We start from the raw sequence: 25,624 nt of genomic DNA, 5'->3' as shown, positions 1-25,624 counted from the left end.
AACTTCAGTTTGATCTTGTTATGGTTGATGTCAGCCCTTGTTTGCCCACTTAACTGTCAGCTGTAATAAATTATATCCCATTAAAATAAGATACATAATAAAAGTAGACTTGATAAACAGTATATTTGCCCTGTGTAAATAATATATAGGAACTGTATCTAAAATAAATAAGGGGTGATAAATAAATATTAATTCAACAGGCTGGAGAAATAGACATTTATTCATTTTAATATCCTATATTGTAAAAAGGCAGGCAAACAGCAAAAAATACATAGATTTACCCCTTGAAGGCCTCTGCATTGTTCTGTGTTTTCTGAGCGCTGAAGTAAAGCAATTATTGTTAATAATTTGCACTTTACAAATTCATCCCGTTTGATATTAATCTGACTCCATTTTTAAGTTGACCTCTAATTTAGATTATAGCTCTAAATACTTTCTGATCATTCCTTTATTTTAATCTTTTAAGTTTTTGATTACTCTGACTCTTCTGTTAATTTACCTTTTGATCAATTTCTAATGAGATTCAAACTGATAGTCTTTAAGTGGCTTCCTCCTACATTAAAGCTTCAGTTATGATATAAATGATTATTAAAATGGTATTTGCCTGCTCTGTTCCTCCAGAGCCGTTTCTCCTATTTTAAAGACCCAGTATTGATATAAATGATTTCAGAGGATTACAGAACAGTAACAATTTATTTGCCAGGTAGGATTTAAAACATAAGTTACAGAAGCAAGTCAAAGAACATACCTGGCAGTTGAGAAAACTATATGTAATTGCAAAGCATGGGAAATCTGAATGCAGATTCCTATTATTAAAGTTACACACATTGAGGTGTGGGATCATCTGACTACAGAGAACCCCGAGCTCTGGGCCAGCTTTCCTTAAATATCCAGACAGAATACACATTGTGTACCAAATGGTATTATAATTTGGGGGTGAATGGGTTCTTGACTTCCTGGTGTTAAACCTTCAAGGAGGGGGATAGACCTCCAGAATTATTCAGTATTTGGCAAAGACCTTATAACTTTGTTGTCATTAAGTTTTACAAACCTGGGAAAAAGAACACTATACCAGACGCACTGAGACATTTTAAATGATACCAAACATGTTACACAAGTTACTTTATTTGTATACATCAGATATGGTCTTTTGTTACATACAGATATTAGGTGAGTTTGAGGTGATTCTGGGCTGAAGGGGAACAGATGAGGAGGAGAGAGGAGAGAATGGGACAGATGTGGAAGGGCAACAATGAGGTGTGAATTTGCAATCTTCGCTCAGTGGGGTGTGGTGCCTCAGGAAGAGTTGCTAATTGTGAGAAAGTTCATATGTTGATTTTCTCAAAGATCATACATTTGCTCTTTGCCTTTGAATGCAAACACATTGGCACCCCGATATTTTGAATGTGGTGAAAATTGACACTGGGTGACACCCTGAAAACTGCATCATAGAATGGTTTTATGCTGAAGAGCTGCTTAAAAGTACATTTTTTTCTCTCTCTCGTATACTGTATGTAAACGAGTGTAAAGGTCAACATCACAATGTCGAAAGGACTGAAGCCTGTCAAGCTAAAAATGATGTCATAAAATATCAGTCTGCTTTTTTATTTCAACCTTTACTCCTGGGTAGGGTTGCACTAGCTGTGCGTAAATTCTCATGAAAGTTGGGACTTAAAGTTCACACTAAGGGCTTAGTAACTTCTAGTTAATTTGTAACTAAGTCAGTGCTTAATTTGGTTGGACCACCTGTTCTTAAGGCAAGACTTATCTAGTAGGTTGTAAGCTATCCGTAATGTAATGCGTAGTCAAATAATATGACATTTACCTGTATTTATCCAATAAGCAGCCTTAAAATTTGTACACAGAAGTGTTAAAAAGCTGTGAATTTCAGTTTGATCCTGTTACTGTTGATGTTCAAACCTTGTTTGCTCACATAACAGTCAGCTGTAATAAATTATATCCCCATTAAAATACGATACGTAATAAAAGTAGATTTAATAAATAGTATATTTGCCCTGTGTAAATAACAATATATATGAACTGTATATAAAATAAATGAGGGGGGATAAATAAATACTAATAAAACAGGCTGGGAAAATAGACATTTATTCATTTTAATAGCCTATATATTTTGTATGTGTTGAAACTTGACACTGAGTGACGCACCCTGAAAACTGCACCGTTTCAACGGTTTCATACCGAAGAGCCTCTTAAAAGTAAATTTCTCTCCCTCTCTCTCTCTTTCGTAAATGTGTAGATGTCAACATCAAAATGTATGTCGAAAGGACTTAAGCCTGTCATGCAAAACATGAGCTCAATGACAAAATATCAGTCTGCTTTTTCATTCCAACCGTTCCCTGGTCGGAGGCTTCTGTAAATATTTAGTTTATACGTTGGGTTACGTCCTACCTAAGTTTAATGATGCAACTCTCAAATATTTAGTAGTGTGTAAATTGTGACTTAGTGCCCATTTACGCCACAACTAGGCTAAGTTGTAACTTACGTATAGCTAGTGCAACCGGCCCCTGGTCGCAGAGTGCCGTAAATATTTAGTTCATACGTAGGGTAAATTCCTACCTAAGTTTAATGGTGCAATCCTCAGATATTTAGTAGTATGTAAATTGTGACTTAGTGCCCATTTACGCCACAACTATGCAAAGTTGTAACGTACGTATAGCTGGTGCAACTGGCCCCTTATGTGCCAGAGAAACTAGCATGCAGCCACCTTGAAAATTTTGTTTCTGAACTTTCATTCTACCGGTTCTATATATATATATATATATATATATATATATATATATATATATATATATATTGTGTTGATGTCAAAATGTAATTAGCTAGCAAAGTGGATTTACAGGTTATAGAGTTGTCAAAAGCTATCATGAGTATTTTGAAATGTTCAGGGTGTCATAACAACTGGAAGCAGAGCAGATAGATTTTAAAACAAGATTACTTCATTTACAAATACACAAGATAATACCTTCAAGCTGTGGACGTACTGATGTGCCTCTGTGCTGATTAAACTCCAAGAGACAAAGTGGAGTCATTAAAAACATCTCAGTACGTCGCCTCTGGCCATCTTCTCATGTCATTCACCCATCATGTTATAGTTAAGGTAATCAGATTTTTGAGAGTTAAACTGAATTTGTAAATGCTAGGTGTGTGTAAGAATAGATTAATATTTAAAACTTTTTTACAAAAAAAGTAACAAAAAGCCACTCAATGCCAATGTTTATTATATCTGTTGTATTATATTGTGTCACTGGGAATTTCATACACTAACACTCACTGCAATTTTTGAGTGAAACTAATTTACTCCTTGCATTCTACTAACTGAGACCTTTCCAACGATATACATGTCTATCTCATCTTTAAAATCAATAACACTCTTTTCCATTTATCTGTTGTCCAATGTCTGTTTCTTTGCCCCCTCTAACCTTTTCTTTTTGTTTTTCTGTTTTAAAAGTGGCTTTTTCTTTGCAATTCTTCCCATAAGGTCTGCACCCCTAAGTCTTCTTTTTACTGTTGTACATGAAACTGGTGTTGAGCGGGTAGAATTCAATGAAGCTGCCAGCTGAGGACATGTGAGTTGTCTGTTTCTAAAAATAGAGACTCTGATGTGCTTATCCTCTTGTTTAGTTGTACATTTGGCCTTCCACATCTCTTTCTGTCCTTGTTAGAGATAGTTGTCCACCTTTGCATGAAATATTCAGTTTTTTGTCAGTTTCAAGCATTGTATAGCCTTCGTTCCTCAAAACAATGATTAACTGATGAGTTTCTTGAAAAAGCTTTTATTTTTTGCAATTTTTGACCTAATATTGACCTTAAGACATGCCAGTCTATTGCATACTGTGGTAACTGAAAAACAAACACAAAGACAATGTTAAGCTTCATTTAAGGAACCAAATAGCTTTACATTGTGTTTGATATAATGGCGAGTTATTTTCTTGTAACAAATGATCAATTTAGCATGATTACTCAAGGATAAGGTGTTGGAGTGATGGCTGCTTGGAAATGGCCCCTGTCTAGATTTGATCAAAAATGCATTTTTTCAAATAGTGATGGTGCAGTTTTTTACATCAGTAATGTCCTGACTATACTTTGTGATCAGCTGAATGATACTTTGATGAATTAAAGAACCAATTTCCTTCCAAAACAGCAGAATCCATACATTATTCCTAACTTTTGGCCTCCAGTGTATATATAAAAAACATGTTAAAAAAGAATTACTAAAAAAAGAATTTGATAAAAAGATCTAATGTAATATCTTGTGATGATAATATATGCAACAAGATTGATTAACGTCTAGGTTACCTCCCTGATTGGGGGAACGACACTAGGGGTCTCTCTTGAGAGCCTCGCGTATCACTGAACTTGAGAAAAGTCAGACAGAATTTACATGTCCTGCCCTCGGACATATGGGTATAAAGGGAGGGAAATGTGTCTGTCCATTCAGGATTTTACCCTGAGGAGCCAAGAATTAGGTTCGGCCGTAACAGTGGCACGGTTCAGTGATGTGGCCGGGAGGACACAACGTCTCGTTCCCCCCATCAGGGAATGGAGGTTACAATAGTAAACTAAACGTTCCCAGTCTGTCGCTCACTTCGAGGTTCGCTCACTGCCTCGGTGTGATCGTGGCCCAGACACACAAGAGAGCACCTGTGACCGTCAGGAGCGGAGAGAACTCGACCGCATCCAGGAACTGCAAAGGGGCGAAAGGGCATCTTTATAAAGATGCGTCCTGAAAAGGACGTTCAACGGAGCTATGTATTCCTCTTTTAGAGAAATAAATCCTTTTAAGAAAATATTGTCTTTTATAAAAGTGCTGTCGAAGCGCCCTGTGGCAAAGCTGCACTGTCGTGCAGAGAAGGAGAAAGCGGCTGATATGCGACAGATCCAACAGCATACGCTCTTTCAAGAGATGAAGTGAACAGTCTTATGAATACAGCTCGCTGATCACACAACCGGTCGGCTCTGAAGAAAACTTCTGAATGGACAGACGCATTTCCCTCCCTTTATACCCGTATGTCCGGGGGCAGGACATGCTAATTTTGTCTGCCAATTTCTCATTGGCCTTTTCTCAAGTTCAGAGATGCGCAAGGCTCTCAAGAGAGACCTCTAGTGTCGCTTCTTCGACACAACGTCGAAGTGAGCGACAGACAGGAAACTAAACGTGTTAGCACAAAACGAACAGAGCACAATGTTTTTTCTGTTATCATCGCTGTCATTAATCAGCATGGCGTGTGTATTTAAAAATATTGATGTCACAGGATAACAAATGGACAAAGATCATCCATTATTAACTGCGTTTATATTAATGAACGTCTAGCGACGGTTTAGTTCTAAGATAAAATATAATTTACTGTTAGTAATGTAGGTGTACCAACAATCACAAATCAAAGAAGAATTATATCTCATCATAATTGTGAGGTTTAAATTAGGATCCACTCTGCCATTGTCACTCAGTCACTGCCTGTACTGTAAGTTGCTTCAGAAAACAGCGCGTGGCGCTATCTGGCGTGCCCGTTCGTTTAGTGCTCCGCCTCTAATGCTTCTCCGGTGCCGTGACTTTTTGGTTTCATTATCGAAGGCTAAAAGCCAGTTGAACAAGTTCAGCTGTGCAGTTCAGAGGTTGACAGCTCGCGAATTTACACAGCTCAGGGTTTTCGGTAAGTACAAGTTTAAAATTGAGAAGCCATTCCCTAAAGTCTCAAGACTATTATCGACGGTGACTAACGTGAATATCTTGAACTGCGGTGTGAATTTGATGAGTTTGAAGCTCAACGAATAAAAAGTAAAAAATTGACGAGTAAGACTGCCTTCGAAAGCCATCACATTTACATTGAATATTTGCAAGACGTGTGTGTGTGTTTTAATTATTATTATTATAATTTTTTACAGAACGTCGAAATACATAGGCCTACATCTACGTCAGTACTATTTTATACGAAACGAAAATGAAAGCGACCACGTTCACCTGAAAACTGTTGCGACGTGATGTCTCCTCAGTTCTATACTTACACAACATCAAGTGCTACAATTTTAATTTCGTTTAACTATTTAATGTTAATTGAAAAGTATGTGTTAGACTGTCGCAATATTTACAACCAAGTTTGTGTTTGAAGAACCATTACAGCCAAAACTTTACTTCTTTCTCACATTTATTCGTGTATTATTTACTCAGATTTTGGTTTCGTTTGCTGTTGCGGAAGACTAACCCAATCATGGCAGATGAAGATGATTCCATGGAATGTGAAAACCAGGGCGATGTGAGTATTTAAATGTGATCCCAGGATTGATTTATGGAAATGTTTAATTAATACAAAGTGCACAAGATCTCCAAACAACCACCATGCTACATTAAAACTAAGAGAGTGAATAGAAATACATTTGAAAGTAATTTGCATATACAGTCTTTAAATACTTTAATGTAAATATTTTAAAATTTACATTAGGGTGCAATACTTTGGGAGAAAATGTATTTAGAAAAGAAAATTACATGTATGATTTCGTTTGATGTTCACTGATCTATTACAAGATAACACAATCAAGTCTTTTCTAAAAATATTCTCAAAATGATGACATGGGGTGCTGATGATTTCGCTGACATGACCATGATGAGATGGCTATACAGGAAGAGACATTCATCATATGGAGAGGAGAAAAATAAACAGTAACAGAGATAGCCTAAATGGACATGGAATTGTGGCTTAACACTCAACACACTCCTGGAGAAGCTAAACAAGAAAAAAGCAAACACAGTTCTTGTTTACATTTTACTTATTTTTAGTTCACAGAGCACTTAAATGTGTTGTTGGCGATTTTATCTGTTCTTGAACTTCCATGAGACTGAGCTGTTAAATTAGAAATTAGAAACCATCATGAATACAGAAATATTCTTAGCGTTACAAGTATTAAAATGAGATGAGTTAATAACATACCTATAATAATGTTTGCTATACTGTAAACGCTAACTGCAAAACCGTGAGTTGAAATAAACTCCTAAGTCCAGTCAGCTCTGTTGATTGCTTGAAGCCACAGTCAAATACGAAAGCCCTTAAATTATTTTTCAACAACGGAATCTGATAAAAGTTTACTATTTACATTTAAATTTTGCTAAATTACATCAGCATTAAAGGGATAGTTCACCCAAAAATTATAATTTTCTTATCATTTACTCACCCTCATGCCATCCCAGGTGTTTATGACTGTTCTTCTGCAGATCACAAATAAAATTTATTAGGAGAATATCTCAGCTCTGTTGGTCCTCATAATGCAAAATGCAAATCGTCTGAAGCGATCCTATTAGTTTTGGGTGAGAACTGACCAAAATATAACTCCTTTTTCACTTTATATGTTGCCATTGTAGTCTAGGAACGACCATTGTTTCAAGCTTGATTACACTTTCTGGTGCTTGATGCATACGCAGAACGCTAGATGGTGCTATAGGAAGTGTAATTGAGCTTGAAATCACAGTCGCAAAGGAGAATGCTGCCACTATTTGTAATGAAAAAGGAGTTAGAGTGAGAAAAAGAACCCAGCTTGAGCTATAGCACATGTCATTGTTGTTACCTTGAAATAAAAAAAGAAATAATTAGACTATTTTATATATACTGTGTGTATACACAGTGAGGAAAATAAGTATTTGAACACCCTGCTATTTTGCAAGTTCTCCCACTTAGAAATCATGGAGGGGTCTGAAATTGTCATCGTAGGTGCATGTCCACTGTGAGAGACATAATCTAAAAAAAAAAATCCAGAAATCACAATGTATGATTTTTTTAACTATTTGTTTGTATGATACAGCTGCAAATAAGTATTTGAACACCTGAGAAAATCAATGTTAATATTTGGTACAGTAGCCTTTGTTTGCAATTACAGAGGTCAAACGTTTCCTGTAGTTTTTCACCAGGTTTGCACACACTGCAGGAGGGATTTTGGCCCACTCCTCCACACAGATCTTCTCTAGATCAGTCAGGTTTCTGGGCTGTCGCTGAGAAACACGGAGTTTGAGCTCCCTCCAAAGATTCTCTATTGGGTTTAGGTCTGGAGACTGGCTAGGCCACGCCAGAACCTTGATATGCTTCTTACAGAGCCACTCCTCGGTTATCCTGGCTGTGTGCTTCGGGTCATTGTCATGTTGGAAGACCCAGCCTCGACCCATCTTCAATGCTCTAACTGAGGGAAGGAGGTTGTTCCCCAAAATCTCGCAATACATGGCCCCGGTCATCCTCTCCTTAATACAGTGCAGTCGCCCTGTCCCATGTGCAGAAAAACACCCCCAAAGCATGATGCTACCACCCCCATGCTTCACAGTAGGGATGGTGTTCTTGGGATGGTACTCATCATTCTTCTTCCTCCAAACACGGTTAGTGGAATTATGACCAAAAAGTTATATTTTGGTCTCATCTGACCACATGACTTTCTCCCATGACTCCTCTGGATCATCCAAATGGTCATTGGCAAACTTAAGACGGGCCTTGACATGTGCTGGTTTAAGCAGGGGAACCTTCCGTGCCATGCATGATTTCAAACCATGACGTCTTAGTGTATTACCAACAGTAACCTTGGAAACGGTGGTCCCAGCTCTTTTCAGGTCATTGACCAGCTCCTCCTGTGTAGTTCTGGGCTGATTTCTCACCTTTCTTAGGATCATTGAGACCCCACGAGGTGAGATCTTGCATGGAGCCCCAGTCCGAGGGAGATTGACAGTCATGTTTAGCTTCTTCCATTTTCTAATGATTGCTCCAACAGTGGACCTTTTTTCACCAAGCTGCTTGGCAATTTCCCCGTAGCCCTTTCCAGCCTTGTGGAGGTGTACAATTTTGTCTCTAGTGTCTTTGGACAGCTCTTTGGTCTTGGCCATGTTAGTAGTTGGATTCTTACTGATTTTATGGGGTGGACAGGTGTCTTTATGCAGCTAACGACCTCAAAAAGGTGCATCTAATTTAGGATAATAAATGGAGTGGAGGTGAACATTTTAAAGGCAGACTAACAGGTCTTTGAGGGTCAGAATTCTAGCTGATAGACAGGTGTTCAAATACTTATTTGCAGCTGTATCATACAAATAAATAGTTAAAAAATCATACATTGTGATTTCTGGATTTTTTTTTTTAGATTATGTCTCTCACAGTGGACATGCACCTACGATGACAATTTCAGACCCCTCCATGATTTCCAAGTGGGAGAACTTGCAAAATAGCAGGGTGTTCAAATACTTATTTTCCTCACTGTATATGTATGTGTGTATTTCATTTTATGTGTGTGCATTTCAATTTTATTTATCTTGTGTTTATTTGTACGAAGATTTCAGTGAATGAGGCCCATTGGATGTGTTCAGAATGGCATACTAACCATGCAGAAGTCAGAAGTTTACATACACTTGTAAAAAATGTTTTAACCACTCCACAGATTTCATATTAGCAAACTATAGTTTTGGCAAGTTGTTTGGACATCTACTTTGTGCATGACATAATTCTTCCAACAACTGTTTACAGATTGTTTCATTTTTAATTGACTATATCACAATTCCAGTGGGTCAGAAGTACACTAAGTTAACTGTGCCTTTAAGCAGCTAAAATAATTCCAGAAAATTATGTCAAGCCAAATAGCAATTAGCAAATAACAATTGCAAATAACAATTAGCCAAATAGCTTCTGAGTGGAGGTAGGACTGCAACTAACAGTTATTTTGATAATCGATTAATCTAACAATTATTAGAACGATTATTATCGATTATTGCAACAATTAATCATTAACCAATTATTCGGCTTGTGCGCCAACATAAAATGTTGTATTAAATGTGCTTACAACAGTAAAGAGGATATAAGCATCTTTTAAAAATACCACAAAATGATATTCACTGAATTAGAGCGATTTGTTTTTCCGTAAAAAAATTCACAGCAAAAAAAAAAAAAAAATGTTTTTGTCATGTTTTCCATTTAAAATGGTCTTAAAATCATTAAAACAAGATACTTTTACCTGAAAGCAACATATAAGATATTAAGACTTTATATTTGAATGTACAGTATATACAGAAGTATAAACAAGTGAAAAAATACATTTATATACAAAATACACTTATATTCTAAATACATACTCTGAAAGCAAGTCTAAACATCATATATGTTTCTTCTCAAGTAAATATATCTTGTTTTAAGAATTTTTAGGTCATTTTAAATGGAAAACAAGACAAAAATGCTTGATAACTCTAGTTTTTTTTTTGCAATAAATCTTTTAACGAATTAAACTTAATAAAAATTCAAGGAATTAAATGGATGTAATTTAGAGGTATTTTAGAAGGCTTGCTAACAATTTTGTCCATTATTGTTAGCAAGCATGTTTAATACAACTAATGATTGTTGCAATAATCGACCAAATAGTTGAATAATCATTCTAATAATCAGTAGATTAGTCGAAGCATATGGGAGGGGGTGCTGTTGTGGGGGTGCCTTTCTGCAGGAGGGACTGGTGAACTTCACAAAATAGATGGGATTATGAAAACGTTTGGTTACGTATGTAACCTCCGTTCCCCGAGGGAGGGAACGACACGTTGTGTCGGAGAAGCGACACGTTGTGTCGGAGAAGCGACACTAGGGGTCTCTCTTGAGCGCCGATATTCACCTCTGACCTATTGAAAAGGGCCAATGAGAGTTGGCAGTCAGTATTTGCATACCCCGGCCCCGCATACGGGTATTTAAGAGGGGCAAATACGGAAGTTTAGTCAGGATTTTTCTGAGGAGCCGGAAATGGTCCGGCCACAACAGTGGCTCGGTTCAGCGACATGGCGGAGGAAAGACACAACGTGTCGTTCCCTCCCTCGGGGAACGGAGGTTACATACGTAACCAAACGTTCCCCTGCTGTCGCTCTCTCCACGTTGTATCGGAGAAGCGACACTAGGGGACCCATTCCAATCTTGCCATGTGCTGAACCGTGTACGGGAACTGCCGATACAGAGGCGGGCAGGGATTCATCCAGTGCCGCGCATCGTCTGAACCTGGCTGCACGTACCCTTCCCCAATGCCCCATACGAACATCGGGATCCTTCTAGTTACCCTGAGAGGGGAACAAGGCGATGTTTGCCAACATGGGAACGGGCCAGCCTGGCTGGGCCTCTTTTCTCTCTATGTTTCTCGCATAGAGCAATCACGGCCGGGGCCCTTACACACATATAGGGAAGGGGGTCTTACCCAGACCCTGCGGAGACCACACCTGCCCTTTTTCTTGGGGAGGAAAAGTGGTAGACACGTCACACAGCCGTCTTAGGGCTCATGTGGAAAGTATAGTGCGGTGGTAGATCCAGCTTCGAAAGGGGGGAGTTGCTACAGCACGGCGACCGGGGCAGCTGTAACTGCCTAAGGGAGACACGGGGGTCCGCTCGTAAGGGGACAGAACCGTGGAATTACACACAGGGGGAGTCCGAGCAGGAGGCCTTACCTGTGGAGCACCTATACCAGTACAGGGTAGCCATCAGGGTACCCGCAGTGGCTTGGGTCGGCGAGTTCCTCCGCTGAACCGCGGACCCGGAGGGCTGGGGAGGAATCGACCAGGGTCCCGACTCGGAGTGGGGCGCCCTGGGAAAAAAGGCGCACTACTTAACCTTGACGTCAGGAAAAGGCGCTGGGCATAGCGATCCACCCGGCCGGTCAGTCTACGTGTTACAGAGTTCTACGGGCTCGGACCTGACAAAACATGAGACGCAACCGACTCAACGCGGAGGTTGTAAAACCTCGCGAAGGTGTTGGGTGTTGCCCAACCCGCGGCTCTACAGATGTCTGCTAGGGAGGTGCCCTTGGCCAGTACCCACGAGGACGCAACACCCCTTGTTTAGTGAGCTTGGACCCGCAAGGGTAGGGGCACGGCCTGGGTGTGATAAGCCAGTGTGATGACGTCAACAACCCAGTGGGCGAGCCTCTGTTTGGAGACGGCATTCCCTTTCTGCCGTCCCCCAAAGCAGACAAAGAGCTGCTCAGAGCGTCTGGTGCTCTGTGTGTGGTCCAGGTAAATGCGCAGGGCGCGCACTGGACATAGCAACGAAAGGGCTGGGTCTGCCTCCTCCCGGGGCAGCGCTTGCAGGTTCACTACCTGATCTCGGAATGGTGTGGTAGGAACCTTGGGCACATAGCCCGGTCGCGGTCTTAGGATCACAGACGTATCCGCCGGACTGAACTCCAGGCAAGTGTCGCTGACAGAGAACGCTTGCAGGTCCCCGACCCTCTTGATAGAGGCGAGCGCGATCAGCAGGGCCGTCTTAAGAGAGAGGGCCCTGAGTCCAATTTATTCAAGCGGCTCAAAGGGAGGTCTCTGGAGTCCTGCCAAGACTACCGAGAGATCCCAGGAGGGAACTAGGCCTGGCCGGGAGGGATTCAACCTCCGGGCGCCTCTCAGGAACCTGAGGATCAGGTCGTGCTTACCCAAAGACTTGCCGTCTACAGGATCGTGGTGGGCGGCAATGGCGGCAACATACACCTTGAGGGTGGACGGGGACAGCCTCCTGTCCAGCCTCTCTTGTAGGAACAGGAGCACTGACTTGATCGCGCATCTCTGCGGGTCTTCAGTTCGAACAAGCGCCACTTTAGGGCATAAAGGTGCCTGGTAGAGGGGGCCCTGGCTTGGTTGATTGTATTCACAATGGTCGCCGGTAAGCCGGCTAGCTCTTCCGCATCCCGTCCAGGGACCAGACGTGGAGGTTCCAGAGGTCTGGGCGCGGGTGCCAGAGCATGCCCCGTCCCTGAGAGAGGAGGTTCTTTCTCAGGGGAATTCGCCAGGGAGGAGCTGTCGCGAGAAGCCTGAGTTCCGAGAACCAAGTCCGAGTGGGCCAGTAGGGGGCCACTAGCGTGACTTGCTCCACGTCCTCCCTGACCTTGCACAGCACCGGTGCAAGAAGGCTCACTGGGGGAAATGCGTACTTGCGCAGCCCCGAGGGCCAGCTGTGTGCCAGCGCGTCTGTCCCGAGGGGAGCATCTGTTAGGGCGTACCAGAGCGGGCAGTGGGAGGTTTCCTGGGAGGCGAACAGGTCTACCTGGGCCTTGCCAAACCGTTCCCAAATCAGCTGGACCGACTGGGGTTGAAGCCTCCACTCCCCGCCGGGCAGGCGTTGTCATGATAGCGCATCCGCTACGACGTTGAGCTTGCCGGGGATGTGAGTGGGTTGAGTCGCTGCTGGCTCCATAGGAGGAGACGGCGGGCGAGTTGTGACATGTGGCGGGAGCGTACGCCGCCTTGGCGATTTATGTACACCACCACCGTGGTGCGGTCCGATCTCACGAGGACGTGTTTGTCCCGAACTAATGGGAGGAACTTCCTGAGAGCAAGAAGGACGGTCAGCAACTCCAGGCAGTTGATGTGCCAACGCTGCGGGGCCCCTTTCCAACGGCCTGCTGCTGCGTGCCCGCTGCACACGGCACCCCACCCGGACCGGAGGCGTCGGTTGTGACCAGAACGCGTCGGGACACCTGCTGCAGGGGCACTCCTGCCCGTAAAAAGCAGAGGTCTGTCCAGGGTCGGAGTGTTTTGAGGCAGGCGGGGGTGATCCTTACCCGATGCATGCCGTGGTGCCATGCTTGTCTCGGGACTCGAGTCTGGAGCCAGTGCTGGAGTGGTCTCATATGCATCAACCCCAGCGGCGTGACCGCCGTGGAGGACGCAATATGCCCCAGGAGCCTCTGGAAAAGTTTTAGAGGGACCACTGTGCCTGGCTTGAAGGAAGCGAGGCAATCCAGCACCGACTGAGCACGCTCGCTCGTGAGACGTGCTGTCATTGAGACTGAGTCTAACTCCAACCCGAGAAAAGAGATGCTCTGAACCGGATTGAGCTTGCTCTTTTCCCAGTTGACCTGAAGCCCCAAGCGGCTGAGGTGCCGGAGCACCTGGTCTCTGTGTGTGCATAGTAACTCTCGAGAGTGTGCTAAGATAAGCCAGTCGTCGAGGTAGTTGAGAATGCGGATGCCGGCTACTCGTAGCGGGGCAAGAGCCGCCTCTGCCACCTTCGTGAAGACACGAGGGGACAGAGACAGGCCGAAGGGGAGGACTTTGTACTGAAACGCCTGGCCGTCGAACGCGAACCGTAAGAAGGGTCGGTGTCGTGGCAGAATTGAGACGTGGAAGTACGCGTCCTTCAGGTCTACCGCGAAAACCACGCTTCCCAGCTCTGCGCTAGGGGCACCAAAGGGACGAGTGTTTTGGACGTACCCGGCGGGGCCTCGCAGCGGGGCGGAACAGGTAATGCAGCGTCGGGCGGCTTCGTTGCGGCCTGAGGCTGGGGTGCTGAGAATAGACTCAAAGCACTTACCTTGCTCCGCGCACCCGGCAGGGGGCGGGTTCGTGACTGAGGAGGAGGTCTGCTGGCGTCCTCTGGACTCGTCTGAACCGGCCGTCCGGGGGGCAGTCGTAGGCAGGCGGAAGGCGGGATCGTCGCTCTCAGGGCGAGGTCGGTCGCTGAGCGCAGTTCCTGCAGCACATCAGGATCAGGTCCACCCCCGTGCATGCTTCTGAGAGCTTTGGCCTGGTGGACTTGCAGGAGGGCCATCGCATGCAGGGCGGAGGCAGCGCGTCCAGCCGCACTGTAGGCTCTCGCGTTGAGCGAGGATGTTGTCCTACAGGGCTTGGATGGGAGTACGGGGCGACCACGCCAGGAGGTAGGGCTACCGGGGCATAGATGGTGCGCAACTGCCCTATCGACCTGGGGAATCGCCTCGTATCTGTGGCGCTCTCCGCCGTCGAGGGTGGAGAGAGTGGAGCGGGTGGCACCTAGACGAGCAGAGAGCGGGGCTCTCCACGTAGACGTCAGCTCATCATGCACCTCCGGGAAAAACGGGACCGGGGGGATGCGAGGCCACGAACGGCACGCTGCCCCCAGGAACCAATCATCCAACCGTGAAGGCTGTGGGGAGGACGGAGGGTTCCAATCCAACCCCACGCTCACGGCGGCCCGGGAAAGCATGTCGGACAGCTGAGCGCCGGCCTCAGCCTGGGCCTGTTGGCCCGAAGGCGGCAGTCCAGGGGAGTCCTCGGCATCAGACACCGCACTCTCCGATGCAGCGGCGAGCTCATCTGCTTCGGGCTCGGGAGGATAGACAGCCAGGCCGTGAGGTGAGCTGCTATCGCCGCGAGCATGGACGGGGACCAGCGAGCGTGCCGGGGAACGGGAGGTTCGTGGGGGGCTACCCGGCGAAACCGTACCCGCTGCCGCCCCCAAATCGCCCCCAGCGCCAACCGCATCGTCCTCAATCCCGTGGGAAGAATGCGGGGTGCGGCTGGGGTGGCTTGCTTTCTGTTGAAAGCAAGCCGCGACCGCAACGTGGTCATGGTCATGTTCTCGCAGTGAGAACATGAACCATCCTCAAACGCCGCCTCGGTGTGATCGCGGCCCAAACACGCGAGACAGCGCCTGTGGCCGTCTGAAGCGGAGAGGCTTCTACCGCATCCAGGAACGACACAGGGGCGGAAGGGCATCTTGAAAAAGACGCGTCCTCAAAAGGACATTCAACGCCGCTGTGTTTGCTCTTTTAGAGAAATTACTCTTTTAGGGAAATTACTCTTTTAGTACACAGTGTGTGTGTGTGTGTCTGCGCTGTCGAAGCGCTCAGGGGCAACAATGCACGCCGTGCAATGAGAAGAGAAAGCCGCTGTTGTGCGCTGTCAAGATCCAACAGCATGCAGATCGTCAGAGGAAACAGTAACGTTTTAATGGCGTGTAACTCGCAGCAAACTGCAGACAGACCATCGGCTCCGAAGAAATTTTCTGACTAAACTTCCGTATTTGCCCCGCTTAAATACCCGTATGCGGGGGCGGGGTATGCAAATACTGACTGCCAACTCTCATTGGCCCTTTTCAATAGGTCAGAGGTGAATATCGGCGCTCAAGAGAGACCTCTAGTGTCGCTTCTCCGACACAACGTGGAGAGAGCGACAGAAGGGGAAAGGAAAATTATGTGGATATATTAAAGCAACATCTCAAGACATCAGCCAAGTATTTAAAGCTTGGTTGCAAATGGGTCTTCCAAATGGACAATGACCTCCAAATTTGTGGCAAAATGGCTTAAGGACAACAAAGTCAAGGTATTGGAGTGGCCATCACAAAGCCCTGACCTCAATTTGATTGATAATTTGTGGGCAGAACTGAAACAGCGCGTGCGAGCAAGGAGACCTAAAAACCTGACTCAGTTACAACAGTTCTGTCTGGATGAATGGGCCATAATTCCAGTAACTTATTGTGAGAAGCTTGAGGAAGGCTACCCAAAACGTTTGACCCAAGTTAAACAATTTAAAGCAATGAATGCTACCAAATACTATCAAAGTGTATGTAAACATCTGACCCACTGGGAATGTGATGAAAGAAAAAAAGCTGAAATAAATAATTCTCTCTACTATTATTTTTACATTTCACATTCTTAAAATAAAGTAGTGATCCTAACTGACCTAAGACAGGGAATATTTTCTACAATTAAATGTCAGGAATTCTGAAAAAGTTTAAATGTATTTGGCTAAGGTGTATGCAAACTTCTGACTTCAGCTGTACATAGATATGGCAGAAGCATTAAGATTAGTATGGGTAGTATGCATTTTTTTACAGGAAAAGAAGTATATACAGTAACATTTCAGCACTTTCAAAATATGCAATTTAATTATGATTAACTATGAAAACTCGAATGAATTGTGATTAAATATTTTAATTGACTGACAGCACTACAATTAATACATAGGAATTTTGGCCATTTTTATTTCTGAAGCTACGAAAAGTAAACAATAGAAGATAATTTTTACAAGCTTATAAAGTTTCTGTAGCAGTTCATGCAGCTTTTATATAGACAAAATATCTAATAAAGACATACATTTTAATTTAGACATTCTGGGTTGTGTACACAATTTAAAATGGCAACATTGCCAGTGATGCCCACCATTTGTCATTTTTCAAGCATTATTTTAAATGCATTTTTTGTGGTAACCTTCCATAACTCAAATACATTTTCACACACATTTAAGATATATTCAGAACAGGTTTGTGGAAACCATGACTATTGTATATTTTGTATTAATATGATTATTTGATATAATAATAATTTATTGAACATTGTTCTTAATTCAGCAGTCTTCACCCAGCTCTGATAATCTTCAAGTGATGCAAATCGAGTCGTCTGATCAAGGAATGCAACATAATGCGTTTCGTAATGGTCAGGTTGGTATGAATCAAATACTTATCTGAAAAATATATTATAACCTCAAATCCATATTTTAGAAAATGGATTAGAGAAACAATTAATTAATATCACATTTCCATCATCCACCATTTAACATAGCAAAGCGGTGTAACTAAACTATCGGCATTAAAGTTTAAACACGCTCTCCGGGCCTAGGTAGCTCAGAGAGTATTGACCCTGACTACCACCCCTGGAGTTGCAATTTCGAATTCAGGGTGTGCTGAGCGACTCCAGCCAGGTCTCCTAAGCAACCAAATTGGCCCGGTTGCTTGAGAGGGTAGAGTCACATGGTGTAACCTCCTCGTGGTCGCGATTGGTTCTCGCTCTCAATGGGTCGTGTGGTAAGTTGTGCGTGGATCGTAGAGAGTAGCATGAGCCTCAACATGCTGTGAGTCTCTGCGGTGTCATGCACAGCAAGCCACGTGATAAGATGCGCTGATTGACTGTCTCAGATACGGAGGAAACTGAGACTTGTCTTCTGCCATCCGGATTGAGGTGAGTAAACGCACCACCACGATGACCTAATAAGTAGTGTGAATTGGGCATTCCAAATTGGGAGAAAAGGGGATAAAATAAAGCAAAACTAAAAAAACAAGCACTCCGGTCTGGATAACTGATGTTGGCTGAATGCAAGTCAGTCCATCCATCTTTGGAATGCTCCCGGGAGACTGTTTCCAGTTATGCCAGCATCTATCTACTTGAATGGGGGAACACCCATTGTTGGTCAAGATTATGATCAAAGAACATATTTCAAATCAGCAGTAAAATCTGATAACACTGGTATCATAAATTGTGCTTCTTTTAAATTTGTGTTTTCTTTACCTCAGATTAACCTAAAAATGCAATTTTCCCGGCTTGTATAGCTAATACGCATGCATGTTCTCAATATGATTGACAGGTAATGTCTGTATGTAAAAATGGATTGGCTCTTTTACCTGTAAGATGGGACTTCCTTTCAACATCCATTGATTGTTGGGTGCAAGAGCTTCTTGGTTAGGCGTTCCAGTTTCTCCCATTCGTTTTAATAGAAGTGGCCCGTCACTGCTAAAAAAGTCACTGGTTAAACTCACCACTGATTACTGAGGCTCGTGCATGCAAATGCTGAGTTTTGCACGGAGAGCGCTCTGGTATTTCAGATGATGAGGGAATTTGATAAAAAAAAAGCCCACGGGCTGCCAATTAACTATCACTGCACTACATCTTGAGCATGTAAAATTATTGTGGACAACTCAACGAACAGGATATGTCACAGTGAAAGCTTCTGGTAATAATAAATAATAAATTACAAATAGCTAATTATATTATATTCAAAATATAAGGCGAAGTCAGCACATAATTTTCCCCATTAAAGATATACTCCTGAAAAATAAACTAATTGTAATTTTGAATTTGAATATTGACTGCAAGTCCAAGATGACACAAACAAAAGCGTATTGAGTGCACCTTTAAAATAAACGTCTACTCACTTTCCTTCAGCAATAACAACACACAGCTTGAAATTTATATTATTAGTATTGAGCCAAGAGATCAGTGTGTGATGTTTCTGTCTTCTATTGGTCACATGTCTTCTTGTCATAAGAATTCATCAACCTTGAACTTTCGTGTGCAGTGGAATGTGAAATGTTTTTTTGTATAAGCTTGCATTTCCGGTGCCCCATGTTTTGATGTATTCGAATGGAAGTGAATGGAGTGCCAAATGTAGTGTACTGATATATCTATTATGATATATTCAGAATATTTGGTGGTTTGTGGAAATAAGAACAAATGACCTTAACTATTTTTTTATAAATAATGTGTTGATATGATTGTATAATTATTAATACAGTGAACATTCTTCTTTATTCTTCAGCCTTCTTTACGAAGCAGTGATAATTATCTTAGTGATAATCCTCAAGTGATGCAAATCGTGTCGTTTCTTTCGACTGATCAAGGGATGCAAAACAATCTGATTCCTAATGATCAGGTTAGTATGAATCTCATGCTCAACTGAAAAATGTATTATAACTTCTAATCCATATTTTAGAAAAATAAGCAATTAATTAAATGAATAGTTCCCACAAAAATTTAAATCAAAACTTTCAAGCTCAAATGGATATAAAAGGTAGCATAAAAGCAATCCACTAGATTGGAAAATTCCAAGTCTACTGAAGTGATATGATACCAAAATTGTAGTCCTTATTAACAGTAAATCTTGACATCTGGCATATCTCTCTTTGTCGTGGTCATGAGAGAAGCTCGTTCACTTGTCTTCAAGCTTTAAGTAATCTGTCTGTTGTGATATCCTGGAAAAGCACTTATGTATACACCATTTTGAAGAATAAACAAACAAATACCTTCCTTTTTGAAGCTTGACATTTTTGATCCCCATTGACTTGAATTGTATGGGGGAAAAGCACTGCAGACATTCTCCAAAATATCTTTGTTTGTGTTGCATGAGTGTATGAAGAGAGTAAATGATGAGAGAATTATAATTTTTGGGTGAACTATTCCTTCAGTATATAAAACAAATGATCTTTTCTTTGCTCCCATGGTTGCATTTAACATAGTAATATTTCAACATTGGTAGACTTTAACTTTTTTTGTGCACACATTTCACATTTCCATCATCCACCATTAATGGTTACTGTCATAACCGCCGTTCCTCGATGGAGGGAACGAGACGTTGTGTCGATGTAGTGACACTAGGGGTTGCTCTTGAGAGCCCTGAACACCTCCCATTCTATCACTCACTCTCCATTGTGTCGATGTAGTGACACTAGGGGTCGCTCTTGAGAGCCCTGAACACCTCCCATTCTGTCACTCACTCTACATTGTGTCGATGTAGTGACACTAAGGGTCCCTATAGAAAAATGCCACAACAGCTGAACCGTGTTACGCTGTGGCTTGCAGGTTCACCACCTGATCCCTGAAGGGGGTCGTGGGAACCTTGGTTACATAGCCCGGTCGGGGTCTCAGGACCACATGAGAATCAGCCGGACGAATTCCAGGCAAGGGTCGCTGACGGAGAACGCTTGCAGGTAGAGGTTGATACAGGTGAGTGCGGACCTTCCTCAGAGGAATCTTCCAGGGAGGTGCTGTCGAGAGGAGCGTGAGGTCCGAGAACCAAGTCTGGGTGGGCCAGTATGGGGCCACGAGGGTGACTTGTTCCTTGTCCTCCCTGGCTTTGCACATGATCTGTGCAAGAAGGCTCACTGGAGGGAATGTGTATTTGCGCAGCCCCTGGGGCCAGCTGTGTGCCAGTACGTAGGTCCCAAGGGGGACTCCCATCAGGGAATACCAGAGCGGACAGTGGGAGGATACCTGAGAAGCGAACAGGGAAATGCGCCGTATATCCAACAGCATACGCTTCTTAAGAGGTTAATGGAACAGCAGTAGTATTCAGCTCACTGATAGTGCAACCGCTCTGCTTCAAAGAAAAAATCTGAATGGAGTGGGCATTCCAACTCCTTTTATACCCCTATGTCCGGGGTAGTGGCATGCAAATTCAACTGGACAATTTCTCAAAGAATGGGAGGTGTTCGGGGTACTCAAGTGCGACCCCTAGTGTCACTACATCAACACAATGTCAAGTAAATAACAGAAGGGGAACTATTCCTTCAGTATATACAACAAATTATCTTTTCTTTCCTCCCATGGTTGCATTTAACATAGTAATAATTGAACATTGGTAGACTTTAACTTTTGTTTGTGCACACATTTCACATTTCCATCATCCACCATTAAACATAGTCACATTAGTCAATGGGGTTTGGCGATATATGGTAATGGCGATATTTTTAGTTGATAATGAATTACATCACAATATTTTCAATGGAAATTATTCAAAAACTTCTGAAAAATAATTTAAGACCCTCTTTAAGTCCAAAATAATGGTAGACCTGGTGCGTCAATTGCCATAATAGTTTTTTAATCTATTTTATCTACTCACCATAATTGTTCAATCCAAGCAAAAAATTAGGCTTGTCTCTTTTCAGTTGAATAGAAGCGTTTGCTTTCCTTCCAAAGCAAATATCTATCACATGGACTATTTGTTTTGGATTTAGCCTTTTTTGACAACTATGTATTATATAAATGCATGCAAATTGCTCTGGTTTCACGGTGTTCCTGGTCCATACATGCAGTGAAACAGAGGAAGAGATGGACACTTACTCTATTACTGTGGTGTGATGAAATGATGAAATGAAATCTCAAAGGTTTTGCTTCTTGACAAATAAGTGCTCTTGGGTTTTTAATCAGAGCATTTAAATATTGTGTGACAGTGAAGAAATTAGGACAAAATATTTTACTATTTCTTAATATAAAAAATATTATATAAATGTAATAAAATATGACAGTTTATATGACAATGAATCCTGAAAGCCCTTGAAGAGACAAATAATCATCATAGCCCTTAAACTGAGAAGCAATCATCATAGTTGCAATAATTTGTTTGAGAATTAATCGTCAGCCAAATTTCATAATCATGACAGCCCTACTCAGAATTAACTTTAAAAATTTATAAAAATAACAAATTTAATGTTTTTTATTTTCTACCGGTTGACACATTTCTAACAATATATCGATTTAACCAGTATATGGCCCACCCCTATTAGTGCTTGTATTTATTATGTTTGATTTGTAAGGGTTAGACTATTGTTCTTGATATTTAAATCCTGCATTATTTTCCAAATGAATGGCCAGTAGTCCCTGTCTACTTTACTTGCCCAGTTTTAATTTTGGACCATGAGCATAAATACCACGAAAGGTGCATTTACAATGAATTTTTAACACACAGAGGAGGCATATATGAACCTACACAGTAATCACAATCACATCAAGTGATATATCACACATTTGAAAGCTGAAAAATTATGTAGTACACCTCCTGGCATCCCCTAAACTACACCTTTTGAATTTGGGTTCACATCTGGGCCTAGAGAAAGCTGTTTATTTTTTGCCATTTTTTTACCTAATATTTACCTTAAGACATTTCAGTCTATTGCATACTGTGGCAACTCAAAAACAAACACAAAGATAATCAAATTGTGTGACGGTATATGATTTCAGGGTCCCAAGAGTAGCTTCAGCATTCTGAAGCAGTGTCTCGTTCCCTCTTTTCAGGGAACCATGGTTACATGAGTTACCAAGATATTTATTGTAATTCTGCAAACTAAGGAATATTTTTACTCTTGTCAGGTTTCCAACAGCTCTGTTGTCACTACTCAACCTGCCAGCATTACTGGACAAGACCCAGTCCTTTCCAAGACTGAATCTCAACCGGTAGATATTGATTTACCTGTTCCCTGCTGAAAAAAGATGGTTTTCTGATCTTATCTGGTTTAAGGAGTATGGCCAAGCTAGTGTTTGCATAGCTGCTCTCTCAGTATGACCAGTTAACAAATGCTCAAATCCCTTCTAAAACCAGCAAACAGACTATCCTGATCTTGTCTCTCTTCCTTCTTTTTTGTACGACTGCTATCAAAAGTATTATGATTACCTGTCTGTCTTAAACAACAACAGATGATTATAGTATACTGTATGATATGTATTTTAACTAAGGCTGTCGATTTAATGCGTTAATTCAGTGCGATTCAGTTTTATAAAAAATAATGTGTTAAAATTTACGCAATTAATCGCAATGCCCCCGGACCGTAATAAGGAAGATTCTTATTATTTATTTTATTTAACTTGACACAGTGGCCTAAACATTTATGTTTATGACGCAACGGACCTGGGATGCTACACAAGCAGGTGTACATTGATGGGTCCTTAAACAAGTCCTCATAATAAATATCCAACTGATTGACAAATTCACTTGTGAAATGGATTGCTGTGAACTGTATGCCAATGATTGACTTATGATCAATAATATGGTAGTAAACAATACATTGTATTCTAAAACCGCTTTCTGTATTGTCTTATCAATGATTAACTCTTCTGCCACAAGAATGTAATGCATTTTAATTATCTGAACATTTTATTTATATATATATATATATATAATTATAATTGTTAAATATTTAAAGATAACTATGTATCAGGTGGTAGAGCGGGTTGGCCACTAATCGCAGGATTGGTGGTTTGAATCCCGGCCCACATGACTCCACATGCCGAAGTGTCATTGGGCAAGACACTGAACCCCAAGTTGCTTCCAATGGCAGGCTGGCACCTTACATAGCAGCTCTGCTGCCATTGGTGTATGAATGGGTGAATGAGTCACAGTGTAAAGCGTTTTGAATACAGTTAAGGTCAAAAAGGCGCTATATAAGTGCAGACCATTTACCATTATATATTGAATTATTTTATATGAGGGGCTTTCTCAGCAAATAGTTGTATATGCGATTAAATGCGATTAATCACGATTAATTAATCGGGACACCATATAATTAATTCGATTAAAAATTGTAATTGATTGACACAATTTTGTAACTAGAGCTTTTGTTACTTTTAATCAATTACATTTCTCCAGTATCATTTATTTTTCATCCACTCTAAGAGTTTGGTTTAGGGTTCATAGGTTTTAAGGTTCGAATCATATGTAGGAAGGACTATGGACTAAGTTTCTTAGTACTATATATTACACAAAGTGTTTCATTTGCTTGTTTAATTATGTTGGTTTGACAAATCCAACATACTGTTACTCTACAAATTTTAGTTCAGGTTTTAAAAAAATGCCTAAACCAAGACAAAATGTATCTGTCTGTTTGTCTCAAGACCGTAACTATGTCTTGAACATTAAGGGATGGGGGGTGTTGAGGTCATAAATGTAATGATCCTTCTTAGTTTTTTAAAATAGTAAAAGGCACTGAATGCAACAACTTTTGTACTTAAAAGCTTTAAATTTGATAAATGGTTTGAAAAGATACATGGTTCTTTTGAAGTTTACAAGACATGACTACCACTTTGTATGCATTGCTACCTATTTGCCTGATTCATTCAGCTTATCTTTCTTTTTCATGCTGTCTCAAAGAAAAGATTAATATAATTTAAATTTATTTTCATTATTAATTGATCTGGAAAATGACTTAGCTCCGTTAGCTGTCTAGCAAAATGTACAGAAAGAGGTAATCACCTTGCTTTCCCAGCTAAACCTATTACTAAATTATTAAATCCAGACAAGAGAAGGAAGATCTGCACTCTTGAAATGTCTTACAAAAATATTGGTTCTTTATTGTCTAGCAACAATTTAATCCCCCTGCTGCTACTTTTAGACAATAAAGAACAAATATTTGTTAGAGATTTCCAGAGTGCAGATTTAGCTGAAGATACACAAGTAATAACAATAATAAAAAAAAAGATACACAAACTCTACTCACAATCAAGTTTTTTTTCAGTGTAATCTTAATCCAATCTTTTCTTCAAGAATATTTACAAGCCCCTTTTCGTACAAGAACAGTTTATAGTCAGCTCCTACTCACTATAAACTGTTATTCTATGGAATAAAGTGCAATTTTAGGCGAACTACTCCTTTTACCGGTGGCTCCCTTTTTGAGCTAACAAGGACATACTCGAAATAAAATGGTTGCAGTTCATGAACCTTTGTCTCTTTTGACAGAAAAACTTAGGAGATTGTTGTCCAAAATTAATAAAGGTAAAAAATAATATGGGGGGAGGGGCTTAAAGTATCATTTGATTCCATATTTTTTGTTATGTTTATTTATTTTATGAATAGAGTCAATACAAATTGTTAATATCAGATTAAAAAAGAAAATAGTTAGAAAGGCTTTCATTTATTGTAAATTATTTTCAAATTCTATTATCATTCAAAATATATGACTGTGTCCTTGCCTTGCCTTAAACCACAATCGAGTCAAAGCCACAAGTCTTAACCAAGTTATAGTTTAAATCTGAAGGTTATAACACACTTATGAGCTTTCAAAAATAGTCAAGTGAATTTCATAAAAGGTAACTTTAAAAGCTAGCCAGATAACTACATTCATTCATTTCATTCACAATATTGTCACAGATTGCTATGCTGAAAACTGCTCTGTTGAATAATTTAATGACAATTAGAAAGTGGTACATAATGGACCAGCAACAATATTATCAATTATGGGGTTTATCAATTCTTTGTTTGTCTGTCTGTCTGTACCATAGAATTATGTATTGTTGGATAAATTAGCTAGTTCCCGAAACCATAGTAAATGTTGCACATCCATCGTTCGAACCATGTTGGTTTAACAATATAGAGCTGTCATTAATGACATCACACAGAGGGTGGAATTATAACCTGAATGAATATTACATCATAATAGCTCATTTACACGGGCACCAGTAAATTGTTTAAAGCAAGAAGGCTGTTGAAGACACAAAAGCGATGTGAGCACTATGTAATTTAAAAGATACATATGCTGCAATAGTGGGCTTTCCCCTCTATGTCAGACTTCGGGGTTCCCTGATGCACTTGAGTACATACGCACATGCACATTCTTCAAAAACCCAT

The 25,624-nt window shown here is 41.3% G+C and overlaps 1 protein-coding gene across 1 annotated transcript in view; it reads left to right on the top strand.

Annotated features, from left to right (window-relative positions):
- Positions 1-5,548: 5,548 nt before the first annotated feature.
- The window catches only part of dtx3lb.2 (deltex E3 ubiquitin ligase 3L b, tandem duplicate 2), a 35,291-nt gene continuing 15,215 nt past the window's right edge, over positions 5,549-25,624 (top strand). The window contains 5 exon segments of the mRNA XM_052111877.1: positions 5,549-5,672; positions 6,188-6,272; positions 17,091-17,180; positions 19,052-19,165; positions 22,378-22,461. Coding sequence (XP_051967837.1) covers positions 6,228-6,272; positions 17,091-17,180; positions 19,052-19,165; positions 22,378-22,461 — 333 coding nt within the window. The 5' untranslated portion in view covers positions 5,549-5,672; positions 6,188-6,227.

The sequence above is a fragment of the Xyrauchen texanus genome, chromosome 39, assembly GCF_025860055.1.
Source record: "Xyrauchen texanus isolate HMW12.3.18 chromosome 39, RBS_HiC_50CHRs, whole genome shotgun sequence".
NCBI classification, from domain to species: Eukaryota; Metazoa; Chordata; class Actinopteri; order Cypriniformes; family Catostomidae; genus Xyrauchen; species Xyrauchen texanus.
Note: the sequence above shows the minus strand (reverse complement) of the source record. Positions and strands in the feature narration are given on the sequence as shown.